This window comes from Dendrobates tinctorius, unplaced genomic scaffold (genome assembly GCF_039654945.1).
Source record: "Dendrobates tinctorius isolate UK_male_01 unplaced genomic scaffold, ASM3965494v1 ptg000312l, whole genome shotgun sequence".
In the NCBI taxonomy this organism is placed as follows: domain Eukaryota; kingdom Metazoa; phylum Chordata; class Amphibia; order Anura; family Dendrobatidae; genus Dendrobates; species Dendrobates tinctorius.
Window position 1 is genome coordinate 5,156,522 of NW_027361979.1, and position 21,169 is coordinate 5,177,690.

Here is a 21,169-nt window from a genome sequence, read left to right on the forward strand (position 1 = left end):
AATGTGTATAATAAAACATGTGTAATTGCAATAAGTTTCTGGGAGAAATAATTCATTTCCTAGAACAATTTCAAAGGTGTCATCACTTTTGGCCATGACTGCGTCTCCTTGCCTACCCCACCATAATTCTGAGGCTTTTTCCTCTGATGCTGCCATTGCTAATACACAGCCACGCTAGCCAGACACTTCTTGATGCTGTGACAAAGTCACTAGTAAAGTGCTGGAGGAGAGATGTTTCACTGCACTTAATGGCATCAGTGATGTAAAACCCAGAGATTTTCCTCCAGCATACTAAGTACTGTGGGGGTTAACAGCTTATTTGTATGATGGGCTGGGCATTTGTGGACAACCATAGAGTGGGTGGGAGGTCACCCACCTTATCTCCACCCCAGGATGTGGTCTGGGGCTTAAGTAGCTGGCCTACAGAGGCAGTAGGTGTTCAGTATCTGGAGAGGAACCCTCGAGAGAAGTGTTTGTGTTTTGCTAATACCTGAACTGTGGGTCTTGCTAACCCTGAGTGGGCTGATCCCCGCTAATACAAGGACTGTGCTTAGTGCTACCATTTTGCTTTATTTTGCTGTTTTGCCCAGAGGGCCGTGTTTACTTTGTGTTTCATCTTGGTTTATGAAGCATCTAATAAACCAAGGACATTCCTAAAGCGACAGTGTTCCTGTGTCTACCTCCACGTGAGCCAATTTACCACAATGCACATTGTGTTTTATAGTGCTAGACTGTACTTATGCTGGGAAATATACTCTCTTGAAGGTACATAAACATGAAAGAACTCTCAAAATAGGGAAACATTTTTGAAAAGCTTGTTAACAATTCTGCCAACTGTCCAGAAATTCCAAGACAGGCTGTAAAAATAGGGCACTTTTTTAACCTGTCCATAAAAAAAATTGATACATCCTTTATTTTTTTGAAGCTGGAAAGACTTTTATAGATTTTTCTGACTGTGTTTATCACCCAATTACATTTCACAGTGAATGCAGCTGATGTCTTCATATAGGATTTATAGTCTGTAGACATATATCACTTACAACCTTAATGATTTATTATGGTCATCTGATGTGTCCATAAAAAAAGATGGCTGTCCATTATTCTTTGCAAATCTATCCAGAAAAAAATAAAATATCAAGTTGGCAACCCAATTGAGAAGCAATTGCTTCTTCACTTTGAAAACAATTAGCATGTTGGTGCTCCGTTATAAAAAGACATAAGAAGACTCATAGACCATACAAAGCTCATGTTGGAATTTAAATATTCAAATAGCATACAGGAATTCTCATGCCTATTGGAGAATAGCAACCCTTGTGATGTGGGCAGTCTTGGCGCTCTTCATAAGGAGAAACTCTACCCCATAAATCACATGTCAAGGCTGCTCATCCAGCCAAACCATATCTTCTGCTTTGCATTGATTAGGGGCAAGCATCTCAAAACATATATCTGCAAATTAAGTTTGACTTTTTATCCTCCTAAGTCATGGAGCCTTTTAAAGCATTGATATTGACTTTTAGGATTGCTACTCCTAATAGGTAGCAGTAGAGCTGCTGTCCTCTTTGTCTTTGAAGAAGCTATTTGAATATTTAAAATTCCCAGAATAGCACTGTATGGCCTGTAAGTCTCCTTACACTGACTTAGCAATCTCCACTTTAGAGAAACTTTACACTTAAGATTTACTGAAGGTTGTGTTATTTTTGAATCTTGACAAAAATTATATATTATTTAGAATAAAAGTTCCTTAAATAATTGGCAATATGTTTAATATTTAATACTTTGGTGCCGTCTGAGTTGGGAATTTCGGATTTCATCTACTTTTGCTTCACTCTATTTGCCATCCACTTAGATGTTTTGTTGTGTGAATCATATTTAGTAATCTTTAGAGTTTATATAGTTTTGTCATATTCGACCCATAACTGAGCTCTAGGGTTAGCTAAATAAGAAACAGGGTATGGGTGTTGTGGTGTAATGACCACTGTGTCCGCTAGGGGGCGCTGTGTGGATGTCCCAAGAGAGAGGATGAGTGGCAGAATCCTGAAGGACCATTATGTATCTCAAGGTAGGTGGCCTTGAGATGGAGACTGATGTGTGTGTGGATCAGCAGTGATACTGCTGACGTGTTGTGTCAATGTGTCAGGGAGAAGTCTCCAGGTAGCTGGGGAGATGAGCGGGCCCAGTTACCTACAAACCCACCTAGGGGGTGTGTTTGAGAACGTTGTGATAAAGTGTGTGAATAGTTCAAGGACCTGTGGGCATGGCTGCGGACCATATAAGGTGGCCAGGGTAGGTCACATGTGGTGAATGCTGGGACCCGGTTTGTCCAGTGTGGAAGGTCCCGCTGAGGTGGGGCTTCCTGGCTAACAGCCTGTGAAGTGGCTGTGAGTAATGGCGACGTGTGCCTGTTAGTTCCCTGGAGGGAATGAACGTGTGCAGCATGGTGAAGCAGCATGAGGAAACCCTGAACAGGGTGAGATAACTTGGTGGCTAGAAAGCCTGCGCATTGAACAGTGCATAACTTGTATGACTACAGGATAACAGAGCTGAACTCTGTAATGGACGCTATGCTGACTATATGCTGTTTCCTGTTGCTTTGATGGTTTATGATGCTGAATAAACCGAAGGGACTGATTGTTTTATGGAAAACCCATGCCGGATCTGTTTCTTTGTGGCTGCAAGCGAGTGATCCCCTATGTGAATGACAGCGCTACCTCACAGTGTCAGTACGGGAATGTGTTTCCTGTTGAATTTACAGAATTTGGATATCTCACTTAATTATTACATTTTATGGTTTATTTTGTTTCTTATGCTTGAAAGGCTTTTGGATAAGAACACTTCTTAATAGGCTCTATGGGCATTCCATAAGTTAAGAATCAACATATCTGAGTGATCTTTAGACTCAAAAAAATGTTTGACATTGGATTGTATTTCTAGGCTATATTTTTAAATAGAATATAAATAACTCAGCCGACAGCGCTAGCGCTACAGACTACTCAGCAGCAAGATATTAGGACAATACCACAAAATTAGTCCAATAAATGATAATATATAAAGACTTAAATATCTGCGCTCATAATGTAGATCTGTATAGAGGATGAACTCGCCATTAGTGTAAGGATGGAAAACTGAGTTCAGGACAAAATAGAGAAACATTCAGAGTAAGGTACCGCCCTCTTGACACTTTCACATGAACATAAAAATCAAAAATAGCGAGGTGTACTCCAAACCACATACATAAGCGGCATATAAAAAATCACTGTTTGGAATAAATAGAAGAAACTGTCCGCAGGAAGGTAAGGAAATTACCTGGAGGTCAGCAGCTTTAGGATAAAGTGATTCCCAACACAGGTCCTAATAAGGAGGGATACCAGTGTAGAATATCGGTGTCCGGTATAGCGTCCATGGATGTAGTAACCGAATTACGAGCAGGGAGCTGATGCTTAGGGTAGTGGACGCTGTCCCGGCCAGAGACAAGCGTCCTGTCTGCAGTGCGGCCGCTACATTTAGGAGCGGTAGCGTCGCACGCAGTGTATAGCTGACAAGGTACACAGGACCTTGCGTGACGTCACAGTCACGTGATGACTCACGAGACTAGCTATGGAGAGCGGGGAAGCTCAAAAAACATCCAACGCGTTTCTGAATCAACGGATTCCTTCTTCAGGGATACTCCATAGCGGATAGATAGCATTTTTATACCCTCCAGCATCTCAAATTCCAATTCAAACATTGAAAGCAAAAAGCTCGATTTCGCTGTTTAACCCATTTGGCATCAGTGTGTCCATCGTGAAGATCCATTTGCTCTCCTCTTTAGACATCTGATGGCTGAAGTTACCTCTCCTCCAGTCTTTATTAACCACTTTGATACCTGTTACTATTATACCTTTCATTGAGCCCCCATGGTGAATTAAAAAATGGTTTGAAAGGGGGTGGCCACTAAATTTATTCTTAATATTACGTAAGTGTTCCGCTATTCTTATATATAGTGGACGTATAGTACGGCCAATATATAATTTTCCACAGGGACAAGTGATCCCATAAATGACTCCCTTAGTTTCACAAGTAATAAAATCCTTAATTTTAACCTCCAGAGATTTATTTGTAATGGACAATTGCTTTCTAAGCCCTAGTTTCCTACAGGGGCCACATTTTCAACATGGGAAAAACCCTTTTGGTGGTGTATACAAATGAATATGATTCATTGACATGGGTTTAGGAATAGAGGGGGCTATTGCGTTACCAAGGTTGTTTGCCTTCCTGAAGACAAATCGGGGATGAGTTGGTAGCGTTTCTCCAATCACTTTATCATTCTTCAATATATTCCAATGTCTATTAACAATCTTTCTGAGAATTTTACTATTGGCATTATACTGCGTAATGATGGGAATATCCTCGATAGTGGAACACACGGTATTAGTTTTCCGTTGGATCAATAAATCCTCTCTTGGTATATTTCTAACCGTCTCCCTGATTTCACGCAGGGATTCGGTGTCATACCCCTTTCGGACAAACTTATTGGTCAGAAGCAATGCTATGGCAGAGATTCATAGATGATATTGTTTTTATCTGGTCTGGTGGACCTATTTTATTGGGAGAATTTTTAAATGAATTAAATAAAAATCAATATTTTTTAAAATTTACGGCCACCACCAGTCATAAAGAGATCAATTTTTTAGATTTGAAAATTTTTATAGAAAACAACCATATAGAAACCCAGGTTTATCACAAACCAACAGATTCGAACAATTTTATCTCCTTGGATAGCTGCCACCTTCCAAGTTGGCTTGTGAATGTACCTAAAAGCCAGCTTATAAGGGCCCATAGGAACTGCTCCAAAATACAAGATTTTGACAAGGAGGCATTGCTTAATAAAGACTGGAGGAGAGGTAACTTCAGCCATCAGATGTCTAAAGAGGAGAGCAAATGGATCTTTACGATGGACACACTGATGCCAAATGGGTTAAACAGCGAAATCGAGCTTTTTGCTTTCAATGTTTGAATTGGAATTTGAGATGCTGGAGGGTATAAAAATGCTGTCTATCCGCTATGGAGTATCCCTGAAGAAGGAATCCGTTGATTCAGAAACGCGTTGGATGTTTTTTGAGCTTCCCCGCTCTCCATAGCTAGTCACGTGAGTCATCACGTGACTGTGACGTCACGCAAGGTCCTGTGTACCTTGTCAGCTATACACTGCGTGCGACGCTACCGCTCCTAATTGTAGTTTCTTCTATTTATTCCAAACAGTGATTTTTTATATGCCGCTTATGTATGTGGTTTGGAGTACACCTCGCTATTTTTGATTTTTATGTTCATGTGAAAGTGTCAAGAGGGCGGTACCTTACTCTGAATGTTTCTCTATTTTGTCCTGAACTCAGTTTTCCATCCTTATACTAATGGCGAGTTCATCCTCTATACAGATCTACGTATGAGCGCAGATATTTAAGTCTTTATATATTTTTAAATATGCATAAGCCATGTATTGTCCATCCAAGTTCGGGGGGGTGGGTGAAGATTTAGGTAAAATAAAAGGGGAGGATCATGGTCTGAGTAAGTTGCTTGAGCAATTCAAATTCTAGTTATGGTTTGCAGAGTTTATACAGTAGGTCAGTTAGTAAAAGGTCAATTCTAGAAAAGTATCAGTGATGTTCAGAATAATATGGACAAGTATATTCCATATGCGATGCATGTTGACACCTAAAAACAACAAACAATTCTACTGTGAGCAGCCAAGAGGAAAGTTAACATAGGGCTTTTACTCTGAAAGTCGAAGTGAAGAGCTTTGTCAGGAATAGCATTAAAGTAACCAAAGAATTGGAGTCTATCCTATTGTATCAAGAAGGAAAGTTGTTTTTATTAGGAGTATAGACATTAACTACTGTATAGCAAATTGGGCATTATTTATAAAACAGCAGAGAATATGGAATCTGTTGTTATTGAAGCATTTAGAGATTAGGGTTAATTTAGGGGAGTCTCTAAATGCTGTTAACACATCAACTTTTTCCTTGAAATAGGTGGGAAAATTTGGGATGAGAACGTTTCAAATTTTGAGTTATTAATTTTTGTTTCTTAGTAGCAGATGATATCTGCCTGTTTCTTAGTAGCAGATGATATCTGCCTGTAACTTCATCATCTCCTTCCAAGCTACTGACTTCTTGTAAGGAATATTCCAATAGAGAACAACAGTATGTATACAATATATTAAACAATAAAATAGCATATAGTAATAAATAATTGATGGACAATGTGATGGTAATAGGTGCGCACTCACAGCAAAACAAAAAAATGCAAATGCACGTCAGTATAGAACTAATATATATATATTTATTAGATATTTATATATATTTATTACAGTACAATACATGATTAACATGAAAATGAGATGATTAAAAACCAAGCCATGATCAGAATGAAAAAGACACCACAGAGACAAGGATGGTAAAATAATGAAAACAACAATGGTACGCAGGATGGAAATTACATCTACAAGTAGCATGTAAAAGTCTGGGCACCCCTGCTCAAAATTACTTTTATTGTGAACAGTTAAGGAAGTTGAAGATTAAATGATCTCTAAAGGGCTAAAGTTAAAGATGACACATTTCCTTTGTATTTTAGGAACAAAATATACATATATTTTTTCATCGTCTACATTTTACCTTACCTATGGCTCCCGCCCTGCACCACATTACACACAAGCAAACAGAACAGCTCACCATACCTGAGCAGGCATGAAGATGAATGCAGGCTGAACTCTTGTTCTTCATACAAAAATCATATGCATAGCTAAAATTTAAAATAAATATCAGAACACATTTTGGAATAATTAAGGAATTTCATTCTGAAATATGTAAGAAGATGTTCAAAGACATATTTTTAAATGTTGTCTATGGACATGATTTTTGAATAAAGAACAAGAGTTAATCCTGGAGGAGTCGGAGTGCCGACTTTTTCTTCAGCTGTAAGCTCCAAGTGCAGTACATGAACTTAAAAACTATGTATAGTAATCACAAGCAGAAGAGATGCCCTACCTGTAGAACTTCTTTGACTCTGTGGTGCCGTCAGCCCCAAAGCACGTTTCAGCGCTGCCTTCTTCAGGGAGACCATGACCACAATTATGGCTTTGATTTAATCATACTGTTTTCATTTTAATCACGTTTTGTACTCTAATAAAATATACTGCTCAAAAAAATAAAGGGAACACTATAACATAGGATGTGGTATTTTAGTGTTCCCTTTATTTTTTTGAGCAGTATATATATATTAATTCTATACTGCATTTGAACTTTTTCATATAGGTTATTATGACTTCTTGTAAGAGCTGATGACCTTGACTCTGAGAGAGATAAATTTCAGCTCCATAGGAAAAGACAAGAACTCATTTTATATAATCTGATCTGCATATAATATTTATGGCACATGTTATTACACCAATAGTGAATAAATCTGAATGTATTAACATTGACATTACTAACCTTCCATCTGACATCTGACTCAGTTCCGAAGCCTCCTCATCTGTGCTGGCATAGCCGTTCTCTGAAATAAAATATTATTTTCATGAATCAACTTCTAATTACTAGTATACTCCTAACAACGTTGAAGTAGACCCTGTTTCATACCCAAACTTCATATCATAGTTGCAAAACAATCCTACTTCTAATGAGAATGCCCTGGAAATTAAAATAAAAAGGATAGCAGGACTATACAATGATTAGGAATTCCAATCTTGAGAGGCTCATTCTGACTAATGTAATATCATATATCATTAATAGATAATAGCAGCTGGAATTTTTAAGAACACATGTGCTGCATATAATTTCCATTTACTCCTTAAATATCAATAGATATTTGGTTGGGTGTGTGTAGGGCATATAGGCTTCTTGTATTTCCTCCCAGCACCAACTACATTCTGCTCAGTTCAGTGATGAAGTGACTATAATGTTTTGTCTCCGAGGAACGCATTCTGCATTAAATGTCACCTGCCTAAAAGTGATGAGGGAATGTGCTCAGATAAGCATGCTCGTGTGCTAACGGAGTGTCTTCGGTGTGCTCGACAAATATGTTTGAGTTCCCGTGGTTGCATGTAATGTGGCTGTTCAAGAGACGCAACACATGCAGGGGTTACCTGTTTATTAGGAAATCCCTGCATATGTTGCGGCTGCCGAACAGCCACGAGACATGCAACCGTGGGGACTCGGACATAATATTTGAGCATGCTGAAGACACTCGCACACAAGCATGCTCGGATAACACCTTATCCAAGCACATTCGCTCATTACTACTGCCTAACCCAGCAGTAAGTGCAGCGCCACCTGAAAGTGACCAAAAAAGAAAAATCACCAACTCTGATGGCATACACCCCCAAGGACGGCAGGAATTGAGTACAGTGGTAGACAGTTATTTTTAATATTCACAGATTCCATAACTATAAGGTTCTATACCACAGGACTGGTGAATAGAAAATGTGGTGCTAATATTCAAAAAGGAGACAAAATCTGACTCTGGAAATTATAGGTGGGCAAGTGGAAATTATAGGTGGGCAAGTTTAACCTCTACTGTGTTTCAAGTCCCGTAAGCTAAATGCCCCTCAGAAAAAGACTAATAAATACATAAGAAAAACAGGCAAACATTAAGCCTCGGTCTCCATTATTTGCATAGGTCCAAAACCTCCACTTTGACCCCACCAACCTATGTCAACACTGTATCGTCTCTACGCGTTTCCCTATTACGATGACTCATAAAGGAGATATTTGCTTATAAGCATCCACTATAACATTAGAGACCCTCATAGGTTTATTGTTATTTCAGAGATTATTATTAAAACCCTCTAAAAATGAATGCGTGTGTGGAGTCAAATGTTGGAAAACTCATCCTCCTTAAGTACCGTAAGCTAAGCTTTGGTAATCACCCCTGAGCCAATTCCCCATGCAGTCTCTTCTATCCTGCCTAGTCCTTTGTTTTATTTGCAGGATAGATTGCACTGACATGGCAAGATAGATAGCGTAGACTTGTTAGCAATGCATTATCAGCTGCAACAAAAGATCAGCTTTTATTTGTATTCTGCTGATCATAGGGTCATACCTGTCTGGATGGATATTATCCTCTCAGAAAGGTATCATTATCTATATATGAACACATCTCCTGACCTAATGTGTCAACAACTGTTAACAACAATGAAGGGAAAGGAAAGCCCTCCATGGCTCAGCACCATCCTACATCTCCTCCCTTGTTTCAGTATACCACCTTACCCGTGCCCTCTGTTCTGCTGATGACCTGAGGTTAGCATCCTCAATAATCAGAACTTCCCACTCCCGTCTCCAGGACTTTACACGTGCTGCGCCAATTCTTTGGAATGCACTTCCCAGGTCAATACGATTAGTCCCCAATCCCCACAACTTTAAGCGTGCCCTGAAAACGCATTTATTCAGATTGGCCTATCGCCTCAACACATTAACCTAATCTATCCCTGTGTGGCACAGCCAAAAGTTTCACCATAACCAGGTTCCCCACATCATATTCCCACATGCTTTATGCATCCATTAGCCCTGTGTGTCTGTTCTGTTACACACTTAACATTATGGCTGGTCCATACAATCAGGGCAACTGTTACCACCTTTTGTGTCTACCTTTTTCCTCATAGACTGTAAGCTTGCGAGCAGGGCCCTCATTCCTCTTGGTGTCTGTTATGATCTATGTGATTATTGTTATGCTGTAATGTCTATTGTCTGTACAAGTCCCCTCTGAAATGTAAAGTGCTGCGGAATATGTCGGCGCTATAGAAATAAAATTTATTATTATTATTATTATTATTAAGGGTGGTTATTTACCCTTTTGAAGAACCTGTTTTCACTTTCATGAGCAGGCCAATTTTTTTCAATTCTGACCAGTGTCATTTTATGTGGCAATAATTCTGGAACGCTTCAATGAATCCCATAGATAATGAGATTGGTTTTTGTGACATAGTGTACTTTATGTTAGTGGTAATTATAGGTTGATATTTTATGCGTTATTTGTGAAAATATTGAAATTTTGGCAAAAAAAAGTTAGTTATATCACATAAAATAGTTAATAAATAACATTTACCACATGTCTACCTTATATCTGCATTTTTTTTCATTAGAAGTTAGAAGGAAGTCAATCAGCAATTTCTCATTTTTCCAACAAAATTTCTACAATCAGTTTTTTAGGGACCACATCACATTTGAAGTAATTTTGAGGGGCATATGGGACAGAAAATACCCCAAAGTGACACCGTTTTAAAAACTGCACAAAAATGCAGTTTATTAAACCTTCAGACGCTTCACAAGAATTAAAGCACTATGAAAGGAGAAAAATTAAAATTTTACTTTTTTTCCCATAAAAACTTTAGCTCCAAATTTAGCATTTTCACAGGGGTGACAGGAAAAAAAGGACTACCCCATATGTGGTGGAAAATTACTGTTTGGGCACATGGCAGTGCTTGAACGGGAAGAAGCACCAGTTGACTTTTGCATCGAAAAATTGGCTGGAATAGATAGCGGATGCCATGTCATGTTTTCAGAGTCCCTGATGTGTCTTAATAGTGGAAACCCCCGCAAGTGACACCATTTTGAAACTATGCCCCTCTTGGAATTTATCTAAATGTGTGGTTAGGACATTGAACCCACAGATGCTTCACAGAATTTTATAACATTGAGCCGTGAAAATAAAAAAAATCACATTTTACCTACAATAATGTTGCTCTATTCCTAAAATGTTTATTTTCGCAAAGGTAACAGGAGAAAATGGACCATAAAATTTGTTCTACAATTTTTCCAGAGTACACTAATACTGAACACCTGGCAGAAAACCATTGTTTAGGCACACAGCACAGCTCGGAAGAGAAGGTATGCAATTTTGGCTGGAATAGGTTGCGGATGCCAAAACAGCAGAAACCTCCATAAGTGACACCATTTTGGAAACTACACCTCTTGAAAAATTCAATCAGGTACTAGTAAGTATTTTTAACTCTCTGGCGATTTACAGAATTGTATAACATTGGGCTAAGTAAATGAAATATTACCATTTTTCCACTCCAATGTTGCTTTCGCCCCAAGTTTGTAATTTTCAAAAGGGGTAACAGAAGAAAACAAACAGTAGAATTTGTTACGCAATTTCTCCTGAGTACACCAATAACCCATAAATTGTTGAAAACTACTTTTAAGGCCCAATACAAGGTTTAGAAGGGAAGGATCGCCATGTTAGTGTGCAGATTTTGCTGTTATGGTTTGTGGGTGCCATCTCACATTGCCACAGCCCCTGAGGTCCCAGCACAACAGAACCCCCATAAGTGACCCCATTGTGCAAACTACACCTCTCAATGAATTGAAACCTCATCTATTAGTGATCATCATATGGCATATTAGGTGTGCCATAGAATTTTATTCCATTGGGCAGTGAAGAAAAAATAAAGACATTTTTACCACAAAAAATTGTTTTAGCCCCAAATTTTACATTTTCACAAGGGGAAATAGGTTTCAATGGCATTTGGCACACAATTCAGCTGAACATGGCAATAACACATTTGTGGTTGTACAGTGCAGCATAGCCACACAGTGAGACTCAGGAGGGAAGGAGCGCTATTTGACTCTTGGAGAACAAATTTTCCTAGAATAGTTTATGGACTATATATACAGAACCCTTAGCACCAGAAGAGCAGAATTCCCCCTCAAGTGACCCCATTTTGGAAACTGCACCCCTCTGGGAATTTATCTACATGTGTAGTGATGATTTTAACTCCATTGGTGTTTTCCAGAAACAAGCAGCATTGGGATGTTGCTGAGTGAAAATTGCAAATCTGCCACTGTAGTGCCCGCACATTGTGCTTAGCTCTTGCTTCTGGAAACATGGACACTGTAAATTAAAACGCTCTCTTCGCTACAGAAATGCCAAACATGTGGACACTAAACGAGGTTTAGGCACACTGTGGGGCTCAGAAGGGAGGGGAGTATTTGGATTTGGGAGTGCAGAATTTGCTGTATTTTTTATTTTTTTGGTTGAGAGTCAAAGAGCTTTTCCAGAACCTTTGTGGTAACGTGGAAGCCCCAATATCTCCGTTAACAGATAACGGACCTGAGTGGGAACTCCTTTTTTTGTGGATTGAGTTGGAGCTGTTATTGGGATCATTTTGGATCACATTTATCCTGTGGTGAACACTGAGCACTTACATTGTGTTTTCCATCTAAGTCAACAAATGATGTTTTTCAGATAAATGCCCTGAGGGATCCATTCACTATAATGAGGCAGCAAAGTGACCGGCCACCGGCAGCATTTCAAATGAGCTCTATAATGACAAGGGTGGGTGTGAAGATCTGAGGTTGTGAGTTATAAAAGTCACTTAGACAGGTTAACGATGCAACTCACAACCTCAGATCTTCACACCCACCCTTGTCATTATAGAGCTCATTTGAAATGCTGCCGGTGGCCGGTCACTTTGCTGCCTCATTATAGTGAATGGATCCCTCAGGGCATTTATCTGAATAATGTCATTTTTATTTCATACATCCATGTTTGTACAACAAATCCATGTAGATGGCCAACATACAATGTCCTCAGTCCACAAGTTCCCAATCTGAGATCAGTAGTTCCACTGGTCCTGTACCAGGCGATACCCACTGTCTCCAAACTTTTGGTTGGCCCACAGCTTTTGGCATCTCCAGCCGGTATGTATGCAGTCACAGCCTATGTTCCTCCAGATGACAGATATCACAACTGTAGGTCATGGATACCCCTCCAATCAATCTCCAAAATTCCATAGATCATTCATCTCGGCTTTGATCCTTTCCCTTCGAAGTCCCTCCAACAACTTCCTGATTCAACCCTGTGTCTTTTTATCCCACCCCCTTAACATTTTTCTTTAGCTCACAGAACAAAGAATATTCCAGCACTTGGGACTGTACGTGAGACCCACTGTGGTGACGGTTCCACTAGGTCTACTATCTTCATCCACACAATGGGCCTAGGCTGGTAAAACAATGTATTAATAGGATGATTGCTTTACATTTACCCGATGCAGCCCGCTCGTCTTCCTCTGCTTACTGTCACTGAATGGAAACATTAATTCCTGAGGATGAACTGACGAGCAAGATAATCACTAATAAAACACACCAAGTAAGTATCTAATAAAACCCAACAATATCAACGCAACTGATGCTCCGTACTGGAAAAAGTCTCTATCTCTTAAAGCTGTGGACTTTGCTCTACGTCCATTTATCCTATTGTCTTTAGTAAGCGGCCATATCCTCACAGTGGGGGTCTTCAGCAGACCCCTGCCTGTCATAGCAACCCAACGGCGACCTGCGATCACGTCACGGGCACATCGATGGGCACTTAAAATGACTCGTCCCCATGCCAGTGTGTGTTAAATACCATTGTTAGAGATTGGCAGAGGCATTTAAGAGGTTAACAATCGCGGGCTCCGCTCCACCCAAGATTGCTAGAGGTGGGTTCTGACTGTAACACACAGCCTTCGACTGTGAACCCACTTCATACACTATGTTCTGACTTGCGCCCTACTTGTATGGCATATGTCGTGCAGGGGTTAAAATGTCCTCCTAGAATGGCTAAACTGAAACCAATAAAGATCGGTTGGAGCAGATTATTGCCAGAAGAAAGCTCCCGTTGCCTTACTGGCACACTCTGCTTGCATTGTGGTGAACAGGAACATTATCGCACAAATTGTTCCAAAATGAAAGTCAAACGCGCAGAACTTCAGACCCTAGGTGAGGAGGGAGGTACCACCATAGAAGGCAGGAGGTAACTCTTTCTTCCACTAAAGGTAAATTGCTCATGCCTATGTCCATTTCTTACAGTTCCTCTCCGTTCACCGGACAGGCACTTATTAATTCCGGAACAGCAGAAAATTTTATAGACTTCTCTCTGGCCAAAAGGCTGAAAACTCCTTTAGTTTCCTGACAGACACTGCTGAAGCTAACCTCCATGAATGGCTCAACAATTACAGGTGGCCGTATCCAATTCCGAACAGTGAAAGTAACTCTTCAGATTGATGCACTAAACATTGAGGACATCTCTTTTTCAGTTTTGCCACTTTTTGATTCACTGGTGCTATTGGAAATTACGGCTACATGCTCCGGTCATTGATTAATCATCCGACCAGATAGCCCAGTGAGAATCATCTTGTTTTCAACTGCTTCAAATCCCACCTCAGTCACCTTTTCAGAAATTCTGCTATCTAAATTTTCTGCCTCCTATCAGAACTTTGCAAGTGTCTTCTCCAGGCATGGGACCAAGGAAAACTGCAGGGAAGACGTGACTGAGCCTGAGTATGTCTTTGATTTTCCATGTTTGTTTTCCAACTTGCCATCTGCAGGTTGTTCTCTGGCCCTCAATAGGTCCTCTTGTGCCATCAAAACAGTTCCTTCTTCTACTTCTGATCCAATCACTGAGTTTGAAATCAACCAAGTTCACGACTGTGAAATGATTTGTGGTCCTGAGGAGAGATGCTGAGTGCCTAAAAAGGACATAGATGCTCTTAGCCTCTTCAAGAGAATTCATGCTAAGCATCCTCGTTCTGCTGTCACTGGCTCATCTGAGAGGGGTCCTAAGAGGGGGGTTCAAGTAGTACTGTCTATCAGCAACAAGAGGCCCATGGGAAGACAGCAATTACATCTCATGCTCGGGACTTGTTTCATTCATGGCAGGTGCCCACGCTGTCTAAAGCCGGTATAGGCTGCGCCTGTGCCTGTGCAGTGTGGCTGGAGTCAGAAGGACGCATACAGCATTAATAGAGGTGACAGGAAAGAGGACAAGGATGGAGGAGGAGTGTGGTGCCGGAGATAGCTGTATGTGTAGGCGTTGACTGCATATCGCGATGTCCAGCGCCATGAGGACATACTGCGCATAGAGCAAACTCCCGCGCCATTTTATGGAAGACAAATTTGCAAATAGTGTCTTCAACAAAAGGGTGCTGGATAGCGCGAAATACGCATTGTCAGACTCCCATGCCATTTTATTTAAATAATGTTCCCAATAATTTTCCCAGCTAGCATTCAGCTTCGGTCATGGGCTAGGGGGTGACGCAGATTCAGTCATTACTCTGACAATACAGCACCACAGCTATTACCGTGCCCCAGGCCTGACTGACAGCCGTCCTCAATTTAGAGGGCGTGTCAGTCAGGACTGGACGTTGTTATAGTGACCGCTTTGTATACTCAGAGCAATGACTAAACTGACGGTGCCCCACCTCCATGACTGAAACTAAATGCTGGCAGGAGTAACAAATACAATTTTCTCCTCGCTGCATTTGGCTGCATGCAGGTGCTAGGCAGCATAATAACGCTGTTAACCTGCAGATTAACTGCATATCTGCAGGTTAACAGTGTTATTTCTGGTGAAAGGTTCCCTTTCATTTTGTAGTACAATACTTCAATAAAAAGGTCGCAGAGTTATTGCATGCACACACTGCGCTATCCGGCGCAATTTTTTTTAACACACAGTGTCTGTGAATTCGCATATACAGTGCCTTAAAAAAAAATGGTGCCAGAGATTGTAGTATGCGCATGCGCTGACTCCGGCACCATTTTATTGAAGTAATGGTTTATCCTATGGCTGGCATGTGCACACTGCCATGTTGATGTTGTAGTCCTGAACATGGAACAGATACCAGGACACAGGTAAGTACACCAGGAGATGTGGAGGGGGCCATAGAGGGCAACAACCCAGCAGAAAGACCGCTACCTCGTCCTTTGTGCAACGAGGAATCGGAGGAGCAGTGCCCAGAGCCCTACAAAATGATTTCCAGCAAGCATCCATGTGTCCGCTCAAACTGTCAGAAACAGACTCCATGAGGGTGGCTCAACCTCCAAGAGTGGGTGTTGTACTTACATACTTACAGCCCAACACCATGCAGGGAGACTGGCATTTGACAGAGAACACTAAGGTTGACAGATTCGACATTGGAACCCTTAGCTCTTCACGGATGAGAGCAGGTTCATACCGAGCACATGTGACTGACATGACAGAGTCTGAAGACGTGGGGAGAACGTTCTGTTGCCTGCAACATCCTCCAGCATGGCTGGTTTGGCAGTGGGACAGTAATGCTGTAGAGAGGCATTTCTTTGGAGGGCCGCACAGCCCTCCATGGGTTAGCCAGAGGTACCAGACTGAGATTAGGTACTGGGAGGAGACCATATGCAGGTGTGGTGGGTCCTGGGTTCCTTCTGATGTGTGACAATGCTAGTCCTCATGTGACTGAAGTGTGTCAGCAGTTCCTGCATGAAGAAGGCATTGATGCTATGGAATGGTCTGCCTGTTCACCTGACCAAAATCCAACTGAGCACATCTGGTACATCATGTCTCGCTCCATGCACCGCCACATTGCATAACAGACTGTCCAGAAGTTGACTGTTGCTTTAATCCAGATCTGGGAGGAGATGCCTCAGGAAAACATCCGCCACCTCATCAGGAGCATGCCTAGGTATTATAGGGAGGTCATACAGGCATTTGGAGGCCACACACTACTGTGCATCATCTCCTTGTCTTGAGGAATTTCCACTGAAGTTGGATCAGCCAGGAGTTTGATTTTCCACCTTAATTTTTAATATCATTCCAAATCCAGACCTCCATGGGATATTCATTTTGATTTACATTGATCATCTTTGCATTTTATTGTTCTCACCGCATTCTACTATGTAATGAATAAAGAATTGCAACTGGAATATTTCAGTTGGTGATATCTAGGATGTGGTATTTTAGTGCTCCCTTTATTTTGAGCACTGTATATATATATATATATACACGTATATATGTATATATGCCACTGATAGCATACATCCCTTTTCACAGTAGTTAAATAATAATCATTTTTAAAACAGCTCAAGATTTTGGGCTATTAAAGTTTAAGAATTAAAGCTGGATATGCTGCACAAGCCTCAATGGTGCAATGACGCTAACCTATTGGGAGAATGAACTCATATTTTTCATCTATCCCTTAAAAACAGACTCCGACACCCAAGAGAAGAAATATATATACAGTATATATATACAGTATATAATAAATAGACTTGCATTTGTCTGTGATCTTACCATTTTGCAAGGACTGGCATTCTGATTTCTCCAGCAGCATTTGACTTTGCGAAAAACCAGCCATGTCAGTCTGTCGAATTCGTTCCTCCAATATTCGTATCTGCGCCTCCTTTTGGGCAACCTGCAGACCCTTAAAAAGAATAAAAAAATAAGAAGAATTAGCATTCTAGTAAATTATGTTCTAAAGGAGAAAATAAGTAAATCATATTTCATCTTGTAGGCATAATAGATGGTCTTACATAATATTAGAGATACCGTATATACTTCAGTATAAGTCGACCCGAGTATAAGCCGAGGCACCTAATTTTGCCACGAAAAACTGGGTAAATTTATTGACTTGAGTAGAAGACAGGTATGCATTGTCCCCTCATCCCCATCTTGGTATGCATGGCTCCCCCGTCTTTGTCCTTGCATGCATGGCTCTCCGGTCCCTGTCTTTGTATGCATGACTCCCCCGTCACTGTCCTTGTATGCATGGCTCCCCCGTCCTGTCCTTGTATGCGTGGCTCCTTATCCCCTATCCTTGTATGCATGGCTCCTTATCCCCTATCCTTGTATGCATGGTTCCTATAAAAAAAATCCTACTTACCTTCCTGCGCGTCCTCGCTGCATCTCATTCCAGAGTCAGCAGCTCTTCCTGACGAGCGATCACGTGGCCTCGCTCTTTGAGGCAATGAATATTCACTACACGCCTGTGGGAGTGGAGAGGTGTGAATATTCATTACCTTGATGAGCCACGTGATTGTTCGGCCAGAAGAGCTGACATGACATGACATGAAATTGATTTTCCACCATCTCCCAGTGTACGAAAGTTGTTTTGACTTGCTTGGGTCTCGGTTGGCTGGTTAATTTTATGTAGATATGTGCTTGCTTGTAGTAGGTTCTATGTCATGCATGAAATGTTTAGTTCATTAATTGAATAGGTGGTGAATTATGCTATGAATATTTTCCGAGAAATAGCCTAAGCAGCAAATTAATTTTTCTTACAAATTACGGAATTTTTTTCCACCACTTAAAAGGGTTGTCCACTACTAGGACAACCACTTATCATTCACCATGGTTGGCCTCGATAAAATAAAAAAGCTTATGCTCACCTCCCGTGCCGGCGCCATTCCTGCGGTGTCAGCACTCGTGTTCCGGGACTCTTGAGCGAGTGTATGACACGTGGTACTCAGTGCCTAATCAGCGCTGGCGCCACTGTCCCCACCTTTGGACATATTGAACATGAAGAAGAAGTCTGGGGTGCAGCTGATCTCTGACTTCCTCTTCATGTTCAATTCGACAGAAGGAGAAGACAGTGATGTCAGCGCTGATTAAGTGAAGGCATCACGTGTCACACAACTCCATGAGAGCCCCGGCACCGCGAGTGCTGACACGGGAGGGGAGTATAAATTTTTTAATTTTATTGGGGCCAAACATTTAGATCAAGAAGGGGTTATCCTAGCAGTGGATAACCCTGTTAAATAAAAAAGAACCAATGCATGATTGGTATCTGCATACTCGTACTGACCCGGGGAATTATATTTCCATGTCAGTTTTGGCATTTAGTAAACATGGTAAAAAAATGTAAAAAAAATTATTGTGGCATTGCACTTTTTTTTGCAACTTCACCACACTTAGAATCTTTTTCCCGTTTTGCAGTACACTATAGGGCAAAACCAATGGTGTTGTTCAAAAGTACAACTCGTCCTGCAAAAAACAAGCCCTAATACAGCCACATTAATGGAAAAATAAAAAAAGTTATGGCTCTGAGAAGAAGGGAAGTAAAAGACAAAAAGGCAAAAAAGTAAAATCGCAAGGACTTTAAGGGGTTAAAGTAAAACAAATAACATTTTCAATGGACAGTATTTATATTTTCGTTTATTTTTTTACTGTTTGATGGGACTATGTAAAAAAAGGGGTTAATATATCAGAGTTTGTAACAATATCATTTGGATTACATGGGTAAGGCCGGGGTCAGACTTGCAACAGCAATGTGACAAACTCGCACGAGTCTCTCGCATCATTACCCGGCACTGCCGCCGGCACTCGGGACCGGAGTGTACGGCTACATGTATTTCTATGCAGCTGAGTGCTCCGGTCTTGAGTGCTGGTGGCAGTGCCACGTATTGATGAGAGAGACTCGCGTGAGTTTCTCGCATTGTACTCGCAAGTCTGACCCCGGCCTAGAACGTCTGAGAAAAAATATTTATTTCTCATTAAAAGAATTCTGTTAACTTTTGTATTTGATGGAAGAACAAAGAATCTGCAATTTTTACCTTGGGTAAGATACAAGCATTTCCTGATTTCGGAGGGGAAAATGCCGTCAGGGATTCCTTATAGTTCCCAGGTTTTATTAAAGTAATATGATATACAATACTGTGAAAAAGTGTTAGGCAGGTGTGGGAAAACAGGCTGCAAACTAAGAAGGATTTCATTAATAGTGCTAATAGTTTATGTTTACAAAATGCAAAGTGAATGAACGGAAGAGAAATCTAGATCACATCAATATTTGGGGTGATTGGCCTTTGCCTTTAACACAGCATCAGCTCTCCTAGGTACACTTGTACAGAGTCAGGGATTTTGTAGTATTTTAGTCAGGTGTATGAATAACCAATTATACCAAATAGGTAATAATGATCATCATTTTCATGTGAACAGTAGATTGAATGATAGTTATTAACTGAAACAGAATCAGCTGTGCAGGAGGCTTAAAACAGAGTGAAGAACAAGCAAACTCTGATACAAAGGTGAGGTTCTTAAAGACAGTTTCATGTCATAGGTTATACACTGTGCAGAGAAACAAGACTCAAGGTATATCAGCTAGGTCTTGTCCAAGGAAAGTCTTCAAAACAGACTGGGGTTTCAAAATGAGCTGTTCAAGCTCTTTTAAAGAAGCACAAAAAATGGGCAACATTGATTATTGGCCGCAACCAATGGGACTCAGCTAGACCCGTATATATGTCCAGAAGCGGTGTTCATGGAATAGTTGCAGACAAAAACCCATACGTTCGACATAGAAAAAAGGACAAGTGACTCAACTATGCACAAAAACTTATGGACTGAAATTAATAAAAAATTGCAGATCTGGACTAAACATTTAAAATGTGAAATATTTGGAACAACCTTCCTTACGATTTCCTTTAAAAATTGTGTGCAAGTGTATCTAGAAGAATTGATGTTGTTTTCAAGGCAAAGTGTGATCACACCAATCATTGCTTTGATTTAGATTTCTCTTTCGCAAATTCACTTTGCTTTTGTTAATTCATAAAAATGATTTATTAAAGCAATGTTCCCACGTCGCAGTTTTTGAAGCCTTTTTTTTTTCTGCAAACAAAACCTTCTCTAATGGAAGTGAAAATGCTTCATACAAAACAAAGCTTAGTGCAGATTATGTGTGATTTGTCTGCAGTACAGGTTTAATAAATTTTGTTTTAGTCACCAAAATGCAGGGAAATATGCTACAAAAGTGCAGCAAAACCTGTTATTTTTACGTTGCAACATTTTTTCCAGAGCAGCCCAAACCTTCTGTGCAATACTGCACAAACACACACACACATATCCTGCTGTAACACTGTAACACAACTGCATTTACCTTTTCTATAGAAGCACGAAGGAAGTTGTCAAGAAGATGACGGGCTTCTGTCAGGGAACAGGAACTTATAACAACTGAGGTGTCTGTTGAGTCAAGATCTTCCTGCAGAATATTAAAATATATATCCATGAAAAAAAATTCTTAAGCCTTTATAAATGTTCAGAAATATTATACATTAACTTTTTCTGTAATTATATCCATCATTCTTTTACAATAAAAAAAATTATATATACATATATTTTTATATATTCAACATATTATTGAATTAGGGGATGTTTAATAAGCTTAAATCAGCTAAATTCACTATCTACTACACCAACTAGCAGATATAAAAACTAGCAAAGTAGCTATTAAAAGTGCTCATAAGTCACAAAATCAGCAGGACTGTCCCGGCACGTCAGGGATTTGTCCCGACTTCCCCTCATTCTTTTCTCTGTGCGATGTCTTCATCGCTCTGTAGTCCCTCCTTGGGGGGCGAGACCAGCATCTCTCACACTTACTATTAATTATACAACTTTATTCTTTCCATCTGGTCTCCCCAGGAAT

General features: G+C 40.4%; 1 protein-coding gene across 2 annotated transcripts in view; it reads right to left on the reverse strand.

The window, feature by feature from the left end:
• KIF21B (kinesin family member 21B) overlaps positions 1–21,169 on the reverse strand; it is a 461,259-nt gene that overhangs the window by 132,236 nt on the left and 307,854 nt on the right. For both annotated transcript variants that reach the window (XM_073561060.1, XM_073561059.1), the window contains exons 21-23: positions 20,624–20,725; positions 17,050–17,179; positions 7,464–7,524 (exon numbers count right to left, since the gene is read on the reverse strand). In XM_073561060.1, the coding sequence (XP_073417161.1) occupies positions 7,464–7,524; positions 17,050–17,179; positions 20,624–20,725 (293 nt within the window). The remainder of the gene's footprint in view (positions 1–7,463; positions 7,525–17,049; positions 17,180–20,623; positions 20,726–21,169) is intronic.